General features: G+C 39.3%; 1 protein-coding gene and 2 long non-coding RNA genes across 7 annotated transcripts in view; 2 read left to right on the top strand and 1 right to left on the bottom strand.

Annotated features, from left to right (window-relative positions):
• Window positions 1-17,070, bottom strand: part of LOC103473783 (nipped-B-like protein B) — a 32,220-nt gene that overhangs the window by 2,612 nt on the left and 12,538 nt on the right. For all 3 annotated transcript variants that reach the window (XM_008424274.2, XM_008424272.2, XM_008424273.2), the window contains 31 exons: window positions 16,714-16,776; window positions 16,531-16,620; window positions 16,337-16,437; window positions 16,148-16,234; window positions 15,842-16,073; window positions 15,037-15,188; window positions 14,847-14,927; window positions 14,637-14,737; window positions 14,405-14,534; window positions 14,227-14,309; window positions 13,833-13,965; window positions 13,596-13,739; window positions 13,429-13,515; window positions 12,051-12,265; window positions 11,871-11,973; window positions 11,681-11,779; window positions 10,695-10,841; window positions 10,147-10,281; window positions 9,958-10,056; window positions 9,818-9,871; window positions 9,630-9,738; window positions 9,404-9,540; window positions 8,412-8,552; window positions 8,215-8,308; window positions 3,197-3,351; window positions 3,029-3,119; window positions 2,762-2,935; window positions 1,989-2,179; window positions 1,776-1,883; window positions 753-953; window positions 491-637 (listed from right to left, as the gene is read on the bottom strand). In XM_008424274.2, coding sequence (XP_008422496.1) covers window positions 491-637; window positions 753-953; window positions 1,776-1,883; window positions 1,989-2,179; window positions 2,762-2,935; window positions 3,029-3,119; window positions 3,197-3,351; window positions 8,215-8,308; window positions 8,412-8,552; window positions 9,404-9,540; window positions 9,630-9,738; window positions 9,818-9,871; window positions 9,958-10,056; window positions 10,147-10,281; window positions 10,695-10,841; window positions 11,681-11,779; window positions 11,871-11,973; window positions 12,051-12,265; window positions 13,429-13,515; window positions 13,596-13,739; window positions 13,833-13,965; window positions 14,227-14,309; window positions 14,405-14,534; window positions 14,637-14,737; window positions 14,847-14,927; window positions 15,037-15,188; window positions 15,842-16,073; window positions 16,148-16,234; window positions 16,337-16,437; window positions 16,531-16,620; window positions 16,714-16,776 — 3,884 coding nt within the window. The remainder of the gene's footprint in view (window positions 1-490; window positions 638-752; window positions 954-1,775; window positions 1,884-1,988; window positions 2,180-2,761; window positions 2,936-3,028; window positions 3,120-3,196; window positions 3,352-8,214; window positions 8,309-8,411; window positions 8,553-9,403; window positions 9,541-9,629; window positions 9,739-9,817; window positions 9,872-9,957; window positions 10,057-10,146; window positions 10,282-10,694; window positions 10,842-11,680; window positions 11,780-11,870; window positions 11,974-12,050; window positions 12,266-13,428; window positions 13,516-13,595; window positions 13,740-13,832; window positions 13,966-14,226; window positions 14,310-14,404; window positions 14,535-14,636; window positions 14,738-14,846; window positions 14,928-15,036; window positions 15,189-15,841; window positions 16,074-16,147; window positions 16,235-16,336; window positions 16,438-16,530; window positions 16,621-16,713; window positions 16,777-17,070) is intronic.
• On the top strand, window positions 4,503-7,537 carry LOC103473782 (uncharacterized). 3 transcript variants are annotated; one of them, XR_535064.1, is made up of 6 exons: window positions 4,503-4,914; window positions 4,993-5,082; window positions 5,180-5,297; window positions 5,397-5,468; window positions 5,574-5,626; window positions 7,170-7,537. It is a non-coding gene; the product is annotated as an uncharacterized LOC103473782 (long non-coding RNA). The 3 variants fall into 3 exon arrangements; XR_535065.1 differs by having other exon boundaries at window positions 4,503-4,811; XR_535063.1 differs by having other exon boundaries at window positions 4,503-5,082.
• On the top strand, window positions 12,903-13,278 carry LOC103473781 (uncharacterized). Its single transcript, XR_535062.1, has 2 exons — window positions 12,903-12,992; window positions 13,066-13,278. It is a non-coding gene; the product is annotated as an uncharacterized LOC103473781 (long non-coding RNA).

Raw genomic sequence — 17,070 nt, forward strand, 5'->3', positions numbered from 1 at the left:
AATACAGGGATTCTGAACAAGCCTCTGACTAAAGACACTGTGGTTGCACAACAGTGAAGAGGGTTGTTGTGAAGAATCTCTCTTTGCTCCATTATCTCCAGAGGTTCGAGACCAGTTTTCTTTATCAGCTTGTTGAGTCTTTTGGAGTGATGTTGCCACGCCGACAGATGATGGCAGAAGATATTTCATTCTCCACAACGGACTTAACTAACATTTGTCTGCACACAAATAACTATATTTTGTATAAGCTGAATTATCAACAAGTCATATTAAAACAGAGAGGAAGCATGTAGGCATTAACATTGCACTTTAGCAATCTGCTCAACATAAAAAAATAAATAAAAATCAACCGGAGGAGCAAAACATGAGTTTATTAAAAGTTGTGGCTGTGTGTTTTGAGCCTCCCTACTGGGAAAAAGCTGTGCAGCAAAAAAACAAAACAAAACAAAGTTGTTGTCCCACTCCAAACGATACGCAAAAAAACTCTTACCTCTTTGAAAGACTGGAGTAGGTTGCTGCCAGACACAGACAGAGTAATGTCTATATGATGCATGATGAAAAGAGGCTCCTCCTGGGTTTGATAAGGGAAGCATGCCAGGTTGTCAGCTATGAACAGCAGCATGTTTACCTCCGTTTTCTGAAGGGAACAAAGAAAATAAGTAACTAAATCAACTTGATGGAGCAAACTTTTACTCACTGTTTTTTCAAGATATCTGCAATAACAACAGTCTACAGAAGGCAAGTGAACTCACAGAGCTGTCATCAAACAGGTTGAGCAGGGAGATGAGGAAAGCCCGTCTGTGTTGTCTGTTCCCACGGACCATAGAGTAGAGATGTGAGCAAAGGGCCGAGTCCGAGTCATCGTGTCGGAAACCTCGGACCACAGCACGTTTCCCTCCGTTTATGGCCTGCTGCACCTGATAAGACATCTTCAACCCGGCAACAGCCTTCATCTGTGGAAGCAACACAGAAAGGTGGATCTTCTTCAGAGACACTGCTCGACACATAACCTTTAGGAACGCTACATTTTTAAGTGTATTTATTTTTACTGTTAACAATAGCTCCAATAGTTGTCCTCCAAATTGCTACGGTGCGTTAATTCCCCTCCCTGCAGTCTGCAGCAGCGCCTTCAAGTCGGCTGAGTTTGGCTCTGGTCCACATCCGCTACTCTGTTTCAAAACAAGCCTGTTGGATGGAACATCTGATTTTTCCCCAATGAGCCGGGTGATAAAGACTTTTGCAGTCTTCTCAAAGACTCTGTAAGGTTTTGTCATCAACAACAGCAGCAGAGGCTTTCGCATGACAAGCTGCAGAGACAGACTAGGGATTTTGTGCCAAAAAAAAAAAAAGCTACCATGAGATTTTATTTACAGTTGCTGAAAAGTTATGTCTTTTTTTTCTACATGTTTACCTCATTAGTTGCCTTTCAGTGTGCATAAAGGTTATTTTCAACTGCATTTAATTATGGAGACAATGTGTTTACCTAAATGAATTAAATCTAGAAATCACTAAAGTTAGTTTTCTATCACATTTTCATCAATAGAAGTTGATGCCATATAGCGCTGCAGGTGGCGGTATATGGTTGAGTATCTGAGAAGCTCAAACGCTGCAATAAGTTTCAGCAAAGAAACATAATAATAATGATAAGAAGAAGAAGAAAAGGTAAAAAGCGGTAGAAACAATAAGGTTCCATGCTCCACCGGAAGCAGGCGAACAACCGTGCCGTCCGCTTGCTCCTGTGGGTTCTGAACCCTTAATAAGCAGAAATTACTCACATGTATGAATCCTGAGTATTTCTTATCAATCTCCACTAGTTGTTGGTCCGCCTTGTTCTTCATGGTTGGTTCTGGATCTGTTCCCATTGCAATCAAGTAGGGGACACACTAGGCAATAGAGGAAAAAACAGTTTTATTCCAACACTGTTTGAAAATATAAAGTTAAATAAATCTACTGTGATTTTTGTAGCCTTGGCGATACTGTGAACACACCTGTACAGGGTGTATGAGGCCCTGGCTGAGAGTCAGTGTGATGACGTTCAGAGCGAAGTGCCGGACAGTGGACTGTGAGTGGAAGAAGGACTCCAGCACCTGCTTGAGGTAAATCTGCATAATGGAGCTGCTCATGCCTGAGGAGATGTCGCCCATCTCCTTAAGGTCTTCCTGCTTCTCTTGGTTCTTCCCTGAACAAACATCGGCAACAACGATATGACATGCAAAAATTTTGTAAAAATTCTCAAACGTATGGAGTGAAATTGTGCTCATCTCTACTGTGTCCATCATTTGTAAGAACAACTTTTACAAAGATTTTGCACTCTGATATAAAGGCCAGATTTGTGGGGAGCACAGCTTGTAGTGGAGATGTGGATCTCTAAAGCTCCTCCAGAACCACTTGGTTCTCTAATAAACATTTGAGGCCTTCACAGAAATGTCGTATACATCAGTTCCTCTAGTTTTTTTTGCGATTCTATCGCATAAATTCACGCAAAATTCAACAGAGCTCCGCTTTTTTTTTTTTTTTTTTTTTTTWATGCCAACGCAGAATTTTTAATTTACTACAAATTTTCAGCAAAAATTGTCAAGCACATTGGGTTTAACAATTCCTAACGCCCTCGTTTAGGTAGCAGTATTTCTTACTTCTACTGCAACTTGATGTCAAGTTATTTACGTTATAGTTTGTGATTGAACAAAAGTTTTGCTATTAAAGTGTCCAATCTGTTTGGAGTTTGTGATTGTAATATGAGTCAGAACTATGAGACACTCACATTCCCGGTCAGCCTCTTGCATTCGAGAGTCCTCCTCCTGCAGGTACGTTTGAAGATTTTTCAGCACATGGATCTTCAGATTGACAGCCCTGTTCTCATCGGACAGCAAGCTGATATAAAGAACCTTCACATCTTGTGCAAACATGAGCTCTGGGTGCATGATGAACTGGAACCCTGTGTAAGACGAACAAAAGGGTTGATCACTAGGATGATTAGGGGGTTACTAAAGACAAGACGAACGTAAATTTAGACTGTCATATAATTTACCTAGACCAATTATGGCCTTGATCTGGACCTCTTCATCCTCATGGGTGGTGAAATACAGTAGTAGCTCCAAAACCTTGTCTTTTATGATGATCTGAAAGACGGCAGTGAGATCCATCAAAACATTTCCGTGACAGTCCCAAGAGCACCTTCTAAAGATGTGGTGTTTACCTTGTTAGCTCCCTTGAACTCTTCTTGGTCGAAATCAAAGTGTCGACAAAGTGCCCCCACGGTGAACAGCGAGCGCAGCAGAGTTGGTTTGTTAGCAGCCAGAGTGGAGCCGCTGGGGTCCTCCTGGTGCTGCGTCTTGAGTTTAGCCAGAGCTCCTGCAAAATAAAAAGCATTATTTAAAGTGGTCATTGAGTTCTGCAAGACAGGAGCCTGATAACTAAAATATCTGCTTCCAGGTCTTAGAAGAAACTGTAGGAACCAGTTTCTTGGGATAAGTTTTACAGATCACCTTTCTTCCCCCTTGCTTACAAAATACCCCATACTCAGCTAGACCAGACAAATAGTGTCTGTGAAGAATAACTCACAGGACGAAAAATGGGATTTTCGTCAGCTATTGACACCTTGTTCTGCCGTGCGCATGGAGATTGAGGGCTTTGGGCAAGAGGTTTTAGTCAGAGTCAAACACTGCCAAAAATGGTCAAAAACGCTGTGTGTCCGTGTTCCCCTATCACCGCCCTCCCCTTGTGCCTAGCAGAGGTTTTCGTATTTAAATTAAGTTGCTGAGTGCCATGCAAATGCAAATCAACTGTTGAGCACCACCTTTTGACTCTTATTCATTTTGTAGCTAATCCTTTTTTACCTTCTGTTCACCATAAAGACGTATGTTTGGAGAAAACAATCTATCTTATCCATTAAAATATATATTACACGCGTGTTAGGAGCACTGAAAATCTTAGTTTTGGTTGAATTGATGATATAAAAGAAGAATATGCATGATTACATACAATAGACTTTTGTGAAACGTGATCTTACTTTGACATTCCTCCTATCTGAAGATTTATCTTGTGATGGGAGGAATTGCACAACTTAATCAAAAATAATAATAAAAACCATGTTCCAGAGTGGTAGATTGTACATAAAGTATTTTTGTGAATAATATTCAAACTAAAGTTAATGTTCACTGATTGCTTTAAAGACCCAGAGTCATGCTATATTGAAGTGGTAGTGGTCATTCCACATCACAATACAAGGACTTAAGAAACTACAGATTTTTCAGTATTCAGTTGCTTAACTCTCGAGTTTAAATTGAAGAACAAAATGGTTGAAAGTTTGTGATACCTTCTGATAGAGTATAAACATTTGTATTCTTTTTTTAAAGTTTTGTTAGTTAAGCATTAAATATAAGTCACGGATTATGAATGATATTCTGTATAAACTAAAAAGGAGACAGCTCAAAGTAGAATTGAGTAAATAAACATATAATTAATTATAATAAAAATAAAATATACTGTCACGTAACTTTTGAAAAAATAACTTTTATAATGTTTTTTTTTCTGTCAACTTTCATTTAACACTCCAGTCCAGTTGGTGGCAGTAATGCGCTTTCATAGTCGGTCAAGCAGCCGCCATTAAACTCTAGAGGAAGATTTGCACTGGCGGTAACGAGTGCTAACTGCCTACACCCAACACGAACGAAAATACCCGTGCGTTGTGTGAAATGGTGGAAAAAGTCCTATTTCACGGAGTTACCTTTTCAGTATCGTTTTGATATTAAGCAATGTTCCGGCGGAAAACAACAGATGACACCTCGGCGGTCCAACAAGACGAACTCACGGTAAGAAAGCTTTTATAAATAGCATGTGTAGCGAGGCAAGTTGCTTTGTTTGTTTCTTACATAAAGCAGTCTGTCGTTTTCTTAATGCCGAAACAAGTACAGGGTGAGATTTTGTATTGTAATCTCTATTACATGTGATGTTCTTAACTCTTAAAAATACTCGCATCTTTGATTATTTCAGACCTGAAAAATGGCCAAGCCTTACCAGTAGGACCTCAGACCACGGTGCTGAGGAGCTCTTACGGAGTCCACCAGGACGAAGAGAAATTCAGTAAGTTATGATTTCACATTTATTGAATAGTGAACACTCGCATATTTGTAAGGAAAACTGATCTTCCCGTTATTTTATTTATTTTGTTGTAACGCAGTACAGCAAGGCAGAGTGTGGAACGCAGGAAAGATCTACAAAATGGCGGACGGAGGACTGATCTGAAGACGAAGTCATAAAGCCGTATAATCACTGCGTTGAATCCCGACTGTACAATGGTTGGTTGAGAATTATTTTAACTTATTTACTTACGTATTTTTGAGAAAGCGATATATTTGCTACAATGTTTTTTTTTTTTTTTATATTTATTTCCACAGACTCCACATTTGTGTCAATCACTCTTCTGGAACGTTCTGTCGTCCGTGATGAGGACAGAGATGCAACTGTGTGTGAGTATCTACTATTTTAGAATGTTGATATTTTATGCTTCAACATTGTTTATGTACATAATTTAATTATGCTATGTATTGACGATGCACAAAAATGTTTTCCAGCTGCATCCAGGACCTTCTGCCAGTCATCCAGATGTAGCTAAAGAAAGAAGCAGGTAAGATTTATTACTAGAGATGTCACAATTGCATCAAATACATCAGTTTTGCACGCATGTTTGTATATATGTGTATAGGCATGTCTCGATAAACGATAAATCAATTAATCAGACGATAAAAAACCGATCGAGATCATTTTAATTATCGTCTTTATTGTCTCTTCCAGCCTTTTTTTCTTTCTGTTGATGACGTTGAATGAAAAAGGCTCAGCTCCGGTGCTCTCCACTGACCCTCCCTTCCTCATTTCCTTAGTTTAATGTCCAGCGCACCAAACCCTGAGAGACAAATCAGGCATTAATCAATGGTTTACTAAAATCTACATGTGATGCATGTGGCTATAGAGTCAGCGTAAAGTCCTAGCTGAATGAAAATAATTATAACCTATTTATGTTACGTTAACGAAGAACAGCTGAAAACCTACCGGGTTTATCAACTACGGTAGCAATTTGGCTCCAACTCCTCCCCTTGTCATTTCTATATTCTTTGCACGAAATGTTAAATAAATATTAATGTTGTTTCCACATATCATCTCCGATGTCCGCTGGACTTCGGGTTGGCCGTGTCAGCTGTTTGGGATTCCCCTCTGTAATTTCCCCTCAGAAAGCAGGAGGACAATCCGTGCTTTCTGATTGGCTACCTGTCACATTCAGCGTTAAGCTCCCAGTCGGGGAAAAACCCCTGATTTAGATCGGAGTGGCCACGACAATCTACCGTAACCCACCACACACTGCAGGATGATTGGTTAGATCAGCCAACGATCTAAGATTGTCATAAGGGGAAAATAGGGGCAAAAAATGGTGTAGTATGAACTAYTRCATTAGGTGGTCGGATGTGCCGGTTTTCTCTATTTAAATCTAGAGATTACTGAAGGGCAATACAGACTTCATAATCTGCACTCTTTTGGTTGAATGCAGTATTTATTTCCACTTTGGCTTCATGTTGTTTAGTTTTTATTCAAGTACGTTTTTTGTTAATGGAGACTGAGAATCCATTTTATTTTTGTTTTTGGTTGTTTTGTTTATTTAGTKGATCARATCCAGTGTTACATGTTATTTTGAAAATAAATATCAGGAAATCGCATGTATTATTAGTCATTTCCATTAAATCAGTGTCAAAAGGTCTTGAAACAATATTATCGTTTATCGCAATAATTTCTTTAGACAATTAATCGTCCAGCAAAATTTGTTATCGTGACAGGCCTATATGTGTGTATGAATGCAATCAGCAGTGAAAAGAAAAATAACATTACATTTTCTTAAGAAGCTGTAAAATTTTGGGACAAGATGGTGTGCAATAACTTTAATGTAGCCTCAATGGTTAATGACAAATCACTTAAGTACTTTTATCAATGTTTTGTTAAATATCATGTTTATTCACATGATATTCAGGAGTTGGTACTTTACCACATAGCCATAGTTTTCAATGACAAATTGATTACACCTCCCCATGTTTGGTTTTTCTAAACCAAGGCACTTAAAATAGTTTCAACAATATGTTTTCATAAAGATTCTTTATGACTTAATGTCTGTTCTGTGTCAACAGCTGCTGGAGGCGAGGGAGAGCGTCCTGGCAGCAGAGGAGATTTCCTTTTGGGAAGGTGTCACCATTGACCTCATGTCTGATGAAGAGGATGGCATCTTCGAGGGTGTATCGGGCTGGATTGTGAGACCACCAAGTTTCCGCAGCCAGGAGCTCGGCAACCTCTGCTCCAAACTACAAGAGAGACTTGAAGCTAACCCTAAATACAGCATGTTGCGTCATAAGCGTTTGTATGTTGGATCATGCTCAGAAAGAAAGCCACCACCACACAGCCCAGAAGTAGACAAGCATTTTGTGCTGTAATCTTTTTTTTTTTTTAAACTGAAGTTTTTTTTATTTATAGATGTGTTATTTTATGTGGTTTCTTTATTTGTAGATGTTTTTTATATATATGTGTGGTTTCTTGTAGATGTGTTTTATTTTATATACGTGTGGTTTCTTTATTTGTAGATGTGTGTTATATGCATGTATGTACATATTTCTTTTTCAATAAAAATTAAAAATATAAACTTATGCCTTGTGCTTAGTGTATTTTTATTTCTGGGTTATTTTTTTATAATTTATTAGGGAGGGGCTTAACCAGGCCTATAATTATAAAGATCTAGTGTGTCCAATAGGGAGATATCTACCAACCAATCATGTGTCAGTAATGAATTATGATGTCATTGTTTTTTCATCCCATGACTGACAATTCACGTGGGTCTCCTGTTGCTATTGACATGTTAAGTAGAGTTGTTAAGCTGTTAACAACACTTCCCCCTGCACCTCCTCCCCCTATAGGATTCCGCATTTGACTGTGCCTGGCGAAACTGCGCTGCCCCGCCAACTGTCGATTGCTGTCGATATCCGTCGCAGACTAGCTGCATTTGCGTCAGAATACAGGGTCAAAAATCCCACTTTTCGTCCAGTGACTGTCAAGCATTTCCACAGTTTCTGGATTGTGCAGATAGAGCTCAACATGATTAATATTATGTAGGATAAAAAGCTGTAAGCCAGGACAAAAAACAGAACAAAACCCTAACATGAATCATGACGCATGCAGTCTTACCATAGAAGCGATTGAAGCAAGCCCACACAAACTTGTAGTTGTGTGTGACCTTGTTCACAATAGCACCAAGACAGCTCACACAGTGCTGCACAACCTTCGAAGACAAAATATATCAAATTGGCCCGTCGTAAATGTTCATCTTTTATGACGTTCTGAGAGGTTTCTGTGAAAACTGCGAGCTGTAAATGAGAACTGACCGTCATGCCGTGCTTAATGATGAGCTTCATCAGGTCTCCCTCAATCGTGTTGAGGAAAGACTCACTTGGATTCTCCATCAGAGGAACAACAAGCTCCAGGATCTTGGACACGTTGCAGATCACCATGAAGTCATTCTGAGTCTAAAACGAAAGAGTGCAAACACATCAAGTTAGTCACTTGCTTCGGTTTGTGTTTCCACATGGCTGCCACTAGGTGGTGCAATAACACAACGAAATGCATAAGTGCATCTACAGGTAAATTATATTTTAAAGAAAGAAAAATATTCCAGCAGTTCAACCAATAAATACTTGAAGTTACTTTTATTATATATACTCATCACCCAAGATGATGCATTTCAAGCACTTACATCTTTTATGTTTTACAGAAAATTAGAGTATTACTTATTGCAGAAATATTTTGTTATGGCCAACACACACAGTCAGTGACACCCGTAAGAATTATCATCAACTAAAGGTCACCACTGAAGAAGTGGTGTGCGCAGGCATTTTAAGGGAAAGTTAAGTGGAAGAAAAAGCTGGGAGCTTTGCTTCCATCTTCTTGAAAGGATTGTTTGAGCCTGTTGTATTTCTTGTGTCAAGCTGTTCCTGAACTAGACACCGGAGCAAACATGTCTTACATGGGCTACAGATAAAACAAAGAGGACTGTTGCTCAGTGGTTCTCTATTTTTTAGCTTTAAATAAAATTTTAATTTTCCTCTCAAAGTGTAATCCCAGCAGTGTTGAACTACAGAACGTAACTTGCTCGAGGTCCAGCGTGAGGCTTTTTATCAGACTTATTAATTTTCTTTTTTTTGTTTAGTTTTCTTTAGCTATAGCTCATAAATTTGACTAAAGCAAACACCTAAAAATTTTCTTCTGTGTGATTAGTCTATAAAAAGCATGAGTTTCAGTTTATGAATTTAGTTACAGTTTCACTTTGAAATGAGCTTGAAGTAACTTTGGCAAATTAAATAAACAGATTAGTACTTACACTGCATTTGGTGTTCAAGTAGGGCTGCATAGCCATGGCGTGTTTAACCATTAGGTTAGGTCTGATTTTAGTGACCAGAAAAAGAGTGGTGATGCAAGCTACCACACGACCTGAGTTTATCCCCTTTTCTTCACAGTCTGAAAGGCACACAGAACAGAACGGGTTCATTGCAAGTCAACTTTTTTTTGGTTAAAATACATATTATTTCCATATTTCACTACTTTACCTGCAATAGATTCCTCGTACTTTAGTATATGTTCCACTAAATTGTCCACCAGCTGAACACAGGCCTTCTTAGTTGGTTTATATGAAGCATCCTCCTCTGATTTCAGCAGCTAAACAATCACAGACAAACAGTGATTGGATGTAATGGACGACGAGATGTTGACGTTTCAAACAAATTGCAACACTCACATTTTGCAAAAGCTGCTCAAACCAATCGTAGCCTGAATCTTTGCATGCCAACACCTGGAACCAAAACGAAAACGTCACAAGAGTTAAGAGTGTAACAGCGACATGTTTCCTATTTTGAGGGGGAGGAATGTAGTACGGACCACGTCTGTGATGTTCAGGATCTTTCTGTGCATGGCTTCTTCATCATGACTGGGCGTTGGGGAAAACCAGAGTTTCTGGAATGTCTCATTCACCAGTTTCTGCAAAGATACATGAGCTGAATATCTAATAAAATATTTAAAAAAAGCCCCAAAAGCCCCTTTTGCTAAAATATCTTCGTAAATGCAAACCTTGATCCCTTCCTCGTCATTGACTCTGCGGATCATCCTGACACACATCTCTGTTATCTTGTGGAAATCTGGCAGCTCCAAGCAAATGTCTCGAAGAATCTTAATGACTCTTTTTCTCACACTGATACCTGTGTCCTGTAAATACGAAATAGATTTTTAAATCCCAATATCCCCTGTTTCTTAAAAAAATAAACATTAAAACTCTACACAAATGACCTGAAAAAAAGTGAATCTACGATGCAAAATACTTCATGGTACAAGGATTCAAAGAATCGCTCCGCACTATGTTTTCTTTAATTATTGCAGTGACTTCATTTGATCCTGCAGGTGGCAGTGTTGGAAAAGATATTTCACCTCAGCTGAACTTTTCCACCTTAAATGAACTTTCTCAACAGTTTGCAAAACGTTCTACCTGAGACTCACACATAATGTTTTGTGTTTCTCTTCAAAAGCCCACAGCAAGGAACCAATGAATCAAATCTTTATAAAATCAGTGAACACAAACACCAAAATGGAAAGACAGATAAAAAAGAAATGTATTCGATTACCAGTATCCTCTCGATGAGCATGTCGTAGTACTGCTCGATGAGCTCAGGTCGACTGAGCACGAAGCGGCCAAGGAGCTCCACGGCTGCTTCTCGGACACTAGTGGAGTTATCCATAAGACGACAATGCACCCCACGCTGCATGTCCACCTGAAAAATGAATATAATTATATAGAAAAAAAACTTAAATTATACCTTTTCACACAATCAACACATTGAGAATCGATCCAGTGCCCTATATCCATGATCAAGCACTAGGTGAGCAGCTTAAAGTCACTCACACGCTGAAAGTCTTCACATTTTATTGCATGATTACACAGTTGCACAAATAAAACACAAAGAAACCTTAAACATAGCCATTGAGTTGTGTGTGCAGGTTTTAAGTGATTAAAAATGTATTTTGATTGTGGATTCAAAGTGCCAAACCTTCTTTTAGTATTTCAAGATGATCTTAAACATATTTTCTGAAGATTTTTCCTGGTTTTTCTGTGGACTTTGGTGGTTTTCACCCTCATTTTCAGACCACTTTATTTGTTCAGCCAATTAGCTATGGCCTGTAAACCCTTCAGCCATACCAAGACTCCAAAATGAAAACCATAAAACATTGTTATGTTCATATATATCATGCAAAGACCCAAATTTAAAATGGATCTTTTTGCAGTTTTTCACCAGCCTGTCATGCCTACAGATATAATTCCTTTTGTTAAATCTTTGGAAAAACACTAAAGAAAGCCTGACAGAGAGAAAATAGTATTTCAGCATCAAAAAGATGGTTCCCCAAAATGAGTTGAAAATAAGCCAAAATAAAAAAAACAAAAAAAAAACACGAAAAACAATTGAGGTGGCCTACGATATTTGATAAACAGCCTAAAGGGTTGTTTTCCTTAATCTGTCTGCGTTAAACTTTAAACTGAGTAGTATATGAGAATCTGCTAAGTGCACAAATACAAAACTGAAAAAGCATAAGAAATACATTTGCAGAAACTCACTCTTCCTAGTATGCTTGGATCCACCGCCACCACCTCCGATAAACACTTCATGGCTTTAGTTCTCACTGCAATAGCGCTCTCTCCCAGGACCCTCAGAATCTGGAACAAGATTATTTGAAAACAGTAGAAAATTTCAACCAAACGACACAATCTGACATCTCACTCTTGGTATTTAAAACAACCAGCTTACCTGTGATAAATAAATATCAAAGCTCTGCGCAAATGGCCTCATAGAGGCCAGATATCTTACAATCAGACAGGAGTCCTCGTAGTCTACTGTGTCAGAGCTTATCCTGCAATAAAAATAATTATTTTTTTTATCATAATGGGAGAATTACACATAAATTATCCCAGGTGAAGGAATACTTACTTTACAAAGCTGAAGTTTGATGGTGTTGTCCTGATGATTTTGCGGAGGAATTTTTTCCGTGCCTCGACCGTCTGCACGATCTCCCCGGTTGCGTCGCTGTCCGTGGAATGTCGCCGATACTTTGGATCGTCGTCGTCATTTTGAGACTTCATCGCTTTTTCGACCTCTACTGTGGTGTCTCTGTACCACTGAGCAATGTAAAAGTTCCTCGCAAACTGGATAAAAGAAATGCAACGATGTGATCGTCAACAACGGAACATTGGAAGGAATACAAAAGGAAATCACTGAGAACGGGATGTGGTGGTAAAGATAACGCAAAAACTTTACTAAATTGACCTTTCTTAGCAGTAGCATGTGCCAAACGCAAATATTTTGAAAAATAAAATCTTCCATTGGATTACATTCATTTATTGGAAAAAGAAATATTTCTCTATATATTACAGACAGTACTGTAGCCTATACCTACTTATCTTATTTTCTAGACCAATCAGATCTTCCGAAAGGTCTGATACTTTCTACATCATTCATTTATTTATTACCTTTGGAATAACCATCCAAAAGACCTGAAAGCAGGTCAAGTGCTAATTCAAAACATATATTTTTAGTCTGGCTGTATTTTTTTTAATCAATATTTGATGTAATTTTATTTGCTTTGCCTGGGTAAAGTAATATGATTTTAAGTAAATTTTTTCATCTGTTTTTTCTTCGTAAACACTAATTTAGATTGTATTGTGAATTAATTCAAACTGTTATGTCATATTTGTTGTCGTCCTGCGTCCCTGCGCCACCGCCAGCTACCACCAGAGGGGGGTTTCCCCAGCTCCCTTCCGACGCTCCACCCCACGGGTGTGCCACCACGCMCCTGCCGATCATCAGATCATCACCAGGAGCTTAAGAGGAGCCACCTGACAACACTTCCTCGCCAGAGTGTTGATATCCGCGGTAACGGAAACTAGTAAGAAGGCCTTGCATTGTTAATTCTACGTGCTCTAACTATTCCATCTCCTCGCTCCAGGTTAAACCGAGTCCGAGAGCCGGATCGAATCCGAACCCTACCCATCCGCCAGCCGGACCCGGATTTCTCTGACGAGCACCCTCGGGCTGGCCCCTCTCTCCCTCAGCTCCCCGGACTGGCATCGCTCTGGTTCCTGCTCCCCAGCCCTGACGTTTCTGTTCCGCCTCCCGTCCACAGTTCTCCGGATCTGTTCGTTAATAAACCTTTGATCTCAAGCTTTCTCCTGGGTGTTTTGCTGCATGTGGGTTCAGTATACTTCTAAAACCATGACAATATTTGTCTCTAGGGTCTCTTCATTTAGCGTTAATTTTCTGAGTTTTACATTTTTTTACATTTGATTGATATGAATACTTAAAAGCTCACCAATAAAGCTGGATCTGCATCAATGTTTTCATCCAGGAAGTTCAGCAGAGCCTTTTGGAGCTGCTGCACCTCATCACTGCCAGGAGTCTGTAAAGAGAAAAATACACCGTGAACAAACTGAATCATTTAAATCAGCCTGTTGAGATTGTATTAAACCTGTATTCCACCTCTTTAAGAATGCGGTCGATAGTTCTTTGGTCCATCTTGCAAGAGAGCGAATCTTTACGCAGGCTGGAGGCTACAGTGCCGAGGTAGTCGAGCGACGCCACCCTGAGTGCCATTTCTGTCTGCTTGTTGCTGAACTGGTGAACCTGGAGTGGGAAACGCATCAGAAAGGCGACGGAGTGAGGAAAGATAATTTATGCTACAAGGCGGCAGCTTTTGGAGCGACCCCTGCCACTCACCAGCAGTCTGCCCAATAAACTGAGCAGCAGCTCAGCAGCTGGCCACTCGGGCTTGTTGACAGCCGACAGCAGGTCATGAACGAAGTTCTCGAACAGAGGCCTGTAGTCGTCTTCTCCCTGTTTGCTGCCGCATCTGACACAAACAGCCTCTCATTATAAGATATTTTTGAACATCAAAGACTGTTTGGCAAAAGTGTTTGATACCTCTTGATGCTTTTCAAATGTAGTCAATTTAGACAATAATAAATGTTAAAGCATTTAACTGTTTGTCTATTCAATAGACAAACAAAGTAGCGAATAACTTTAGTGTAAAAAGGTGATACATGAAATTACAGGACATGACAACAGGGAGATGCTTAAATGCTCTGGAGTGAAGACAGAAATAAAGGCTTACTTCTTGAGAAACACAGAGAGAAAGTTCTGTGCTGTCCTCATGGCAGTTTCATAAGAGTTGGTAATGAGGCTATCTTTATCCACCTGCGACATAAAACCAAACATGTGAAGCAATTCCTGAATCGAGACCTTTGTTTCTCAAAAAATGGCAGACAAATCAGACGATTTATAGTCGGTACCTTCTTTTTCGGTTCATCCTCTGTCTCTCTCTCAGTCGGAAGGTTAACCACACACTGAATGAGTTGAAGAACGAGAGCCGAGACCATCTGGATGTACAACGGGGGTCCATCTGAATCACTGGTGTTTAACCTAAAAATATAGAAATCTTAGTATATGTAGGCTTTCGAAGTGTCACAGAGGCCATTATTTTAACTTATTCAGATTTTTATTATCTTTTCTTAAGTCAGGTACCTAAAGTTCCTGAGGCCACGTTTACTGGTGGGAAGTCGAGCAAGAGAGGCAAAAATCTCTTCCAGAATGAGCTGCCTGTGTTTCTCGTAGCGAGAGAAAACCTGCAGAAAAGCAGCAATTATTGAACTGAACGGCTCACACAGGAAACAAAAACACTAATTTATTGCAGGCATACTGCTTAAAACATTTTAACAGAAAGAGTCGACTCACTGCTGTCACCACAGAGATGGCGCATAGCTGCAGTTCATTGACATTCTCCACAAAAAAAGGCGTAATTCCGAGGTTCGACACCTAAAACGCCGGGGAAATAAAGCAGTCAGGAACGAGAGAGCTAACGAGAAAAAAAGGTGACACGAGGCCATGACTGAGAAGTGACACAGGGGAAGACGCCAAGTCACACCTGGAGAATTGTGGTGTCGGTGAGCAGCTGGATTTCAAGGAGCTCCGAGATGATGCTGATAATGTCGCAGACCTTGTTGTACAGTCCCACCACCACTTTCTGTTTGTGGGCAGAAGATTTTGGTCTCTTGGACTTTGAAGTGTGTGAGGCACCTGGATGACAACAGAAACATTAGGTAACAGCTGATGTCGGAAAAGGAAAAAAAAAAAAAAAACACACTACAGACAACAGTTGGAATATGCGAGGCATTCAGTAATAACTCATAGCGCAAGCCAAGTCTTACATGTGTACAAGCCTGTCGCAATAAGCAATAAATAAATTAAATGCATGATCATTTAAAACAAGCTTAATAAATTTCATTTGGATGATTGTTTTACGTCTGCCTGTGACTTCAATTTCCATTTTATTTACTGTTTCGGTTGTTTTGTTTATTTATTTTGGATATTTAAAATGTTTTCCATCTCCAGTAGTAAGTGTTCTTTAGAAATTAAAGTGTATTGATCTTTAAGATCGACGTACTTGCATTATTATGCAATTCCTATACTACATATGAAAGTGGCTTAGAAGCACAATGTTATTGTTCACTGCAATAACTTTTAATTTATCATAGAGTAAAATTTGTTATTGTGACAGGTCTACATGTGTGTATCAGGGCTCCTGACCAAATCTCATACAGCTGCCATCAAAATCATAGTTGTCCGTTTAAGTATAACAAGAAAGTTTCACTGGAAAATTTTCAGATTTTTCTGGCGACACTGAGTCAATATATTTCGCAGCTCTAACAAAAAGAGATGTTGCTGCTGACCTCCGTGGCGATCCGCTCTGTAAGAACGGTCATACTGCGGGTACAGCGTGTTCTGCAGGTGGAACTTGGTGAACTGCAACACCCTCTCAATCACATCCTCTATATAAACAGCCTTTGGCATGTGTGGGGACGTCATTATGTTGAGCGCAGTCAGACAGGCATCTGCAGACTTGATCACCCTCTCCATGATGAGATCCCGCCACAAACGCTCCTCATCCATGGAGTCGTTGTCCTAGAAATCGATTTTGCAATGAATCATTACGTAAAAATTACAACGTATACTGATGTAGTATTGGTAATACCTACTTGACTCATTAAGGTGGAAAGTGTGACGCTGTCCTGAATGTTCTTCTCCAATATATTCAGAATTTTTACAAGTTTACTAGAAGAAAACTACGGAGAAGGAAAAACACACTTGGCTGTGATGCTTTTTTAAAAATAAATAAATAAAATCAACATTCGTGTAACCTTGCTGCAACGGCAGACTCATTTTACCTTGTTAAAGACGCCCATCGCTTTAATCCTGGTAGAATCGCTGCCAAGCTCATTTAATTGTTGCTTTCCAAGCAACAGCTCTTGAGGTATCTCATCATCTTCTGTTTGTGAAAGGAAAAAAATATAAATTTCTCAACTCCACACTCTTAACAAGTACCGGTTAGCTGGGAAACTGTGCAACGCTTCAGTCTTACCTTCGGCGGCGAGGTCTACGTCCTCAACGCTCTCGAGAATGTTGTCTACATTGGTTGCAAACCTCTTAAATGCAGATGAGTCCATCTTTTCTGTAAAATGATTGTAGATAATTTAGCTAGCAAACATGTATTGTTGTTTGTAAGAAATTTAAAGGACAGTGCAATGAGAAATTAGACTGATACCCTCTGTTGTCATTTTGGAATCGTACGCCATCTTGCTTTTCTGTTTCTTTATTTTTCGGGCAACTAAAAAAGAAAAAAAAAAGAAAAGGTTTTATATGTGATGCACAAGGGAAAAAACAACTCTTGAATATCAGCATTTAATTGACATAGACTGCAGGCAAAATGTAAAAAAAACTGTAAAAACTAAAACCTAAGTGAAAGTTATTCCAAACAAAAAGAATAAATTCAACCAAGTGCAGGAATGAGGCTTGATGTGCCTCACTCACTAACACTAGGTGTTATGTGCAATATAAATGTGTGCATTTAAAGTAAGAAGTTTCTGATTTCATACATTTAGAATGAAGAAGGGGGAATTAA

The sequence above is a fragment of the Poecilia reticulata genome, linkage group LG12 (assembly GCF_000633615.1).
Source record: "Poecilia reticulata strain Guanapo linkage group LG12, Guppy_female_1.0+MT, whole genome shotgun sequence".
NCBI lineage: Eukaryota > Metazoa > Chordata > Actinopteri > Cyprinodontiformes > Poeciliidae > Poecilia > Poecilia reticulata.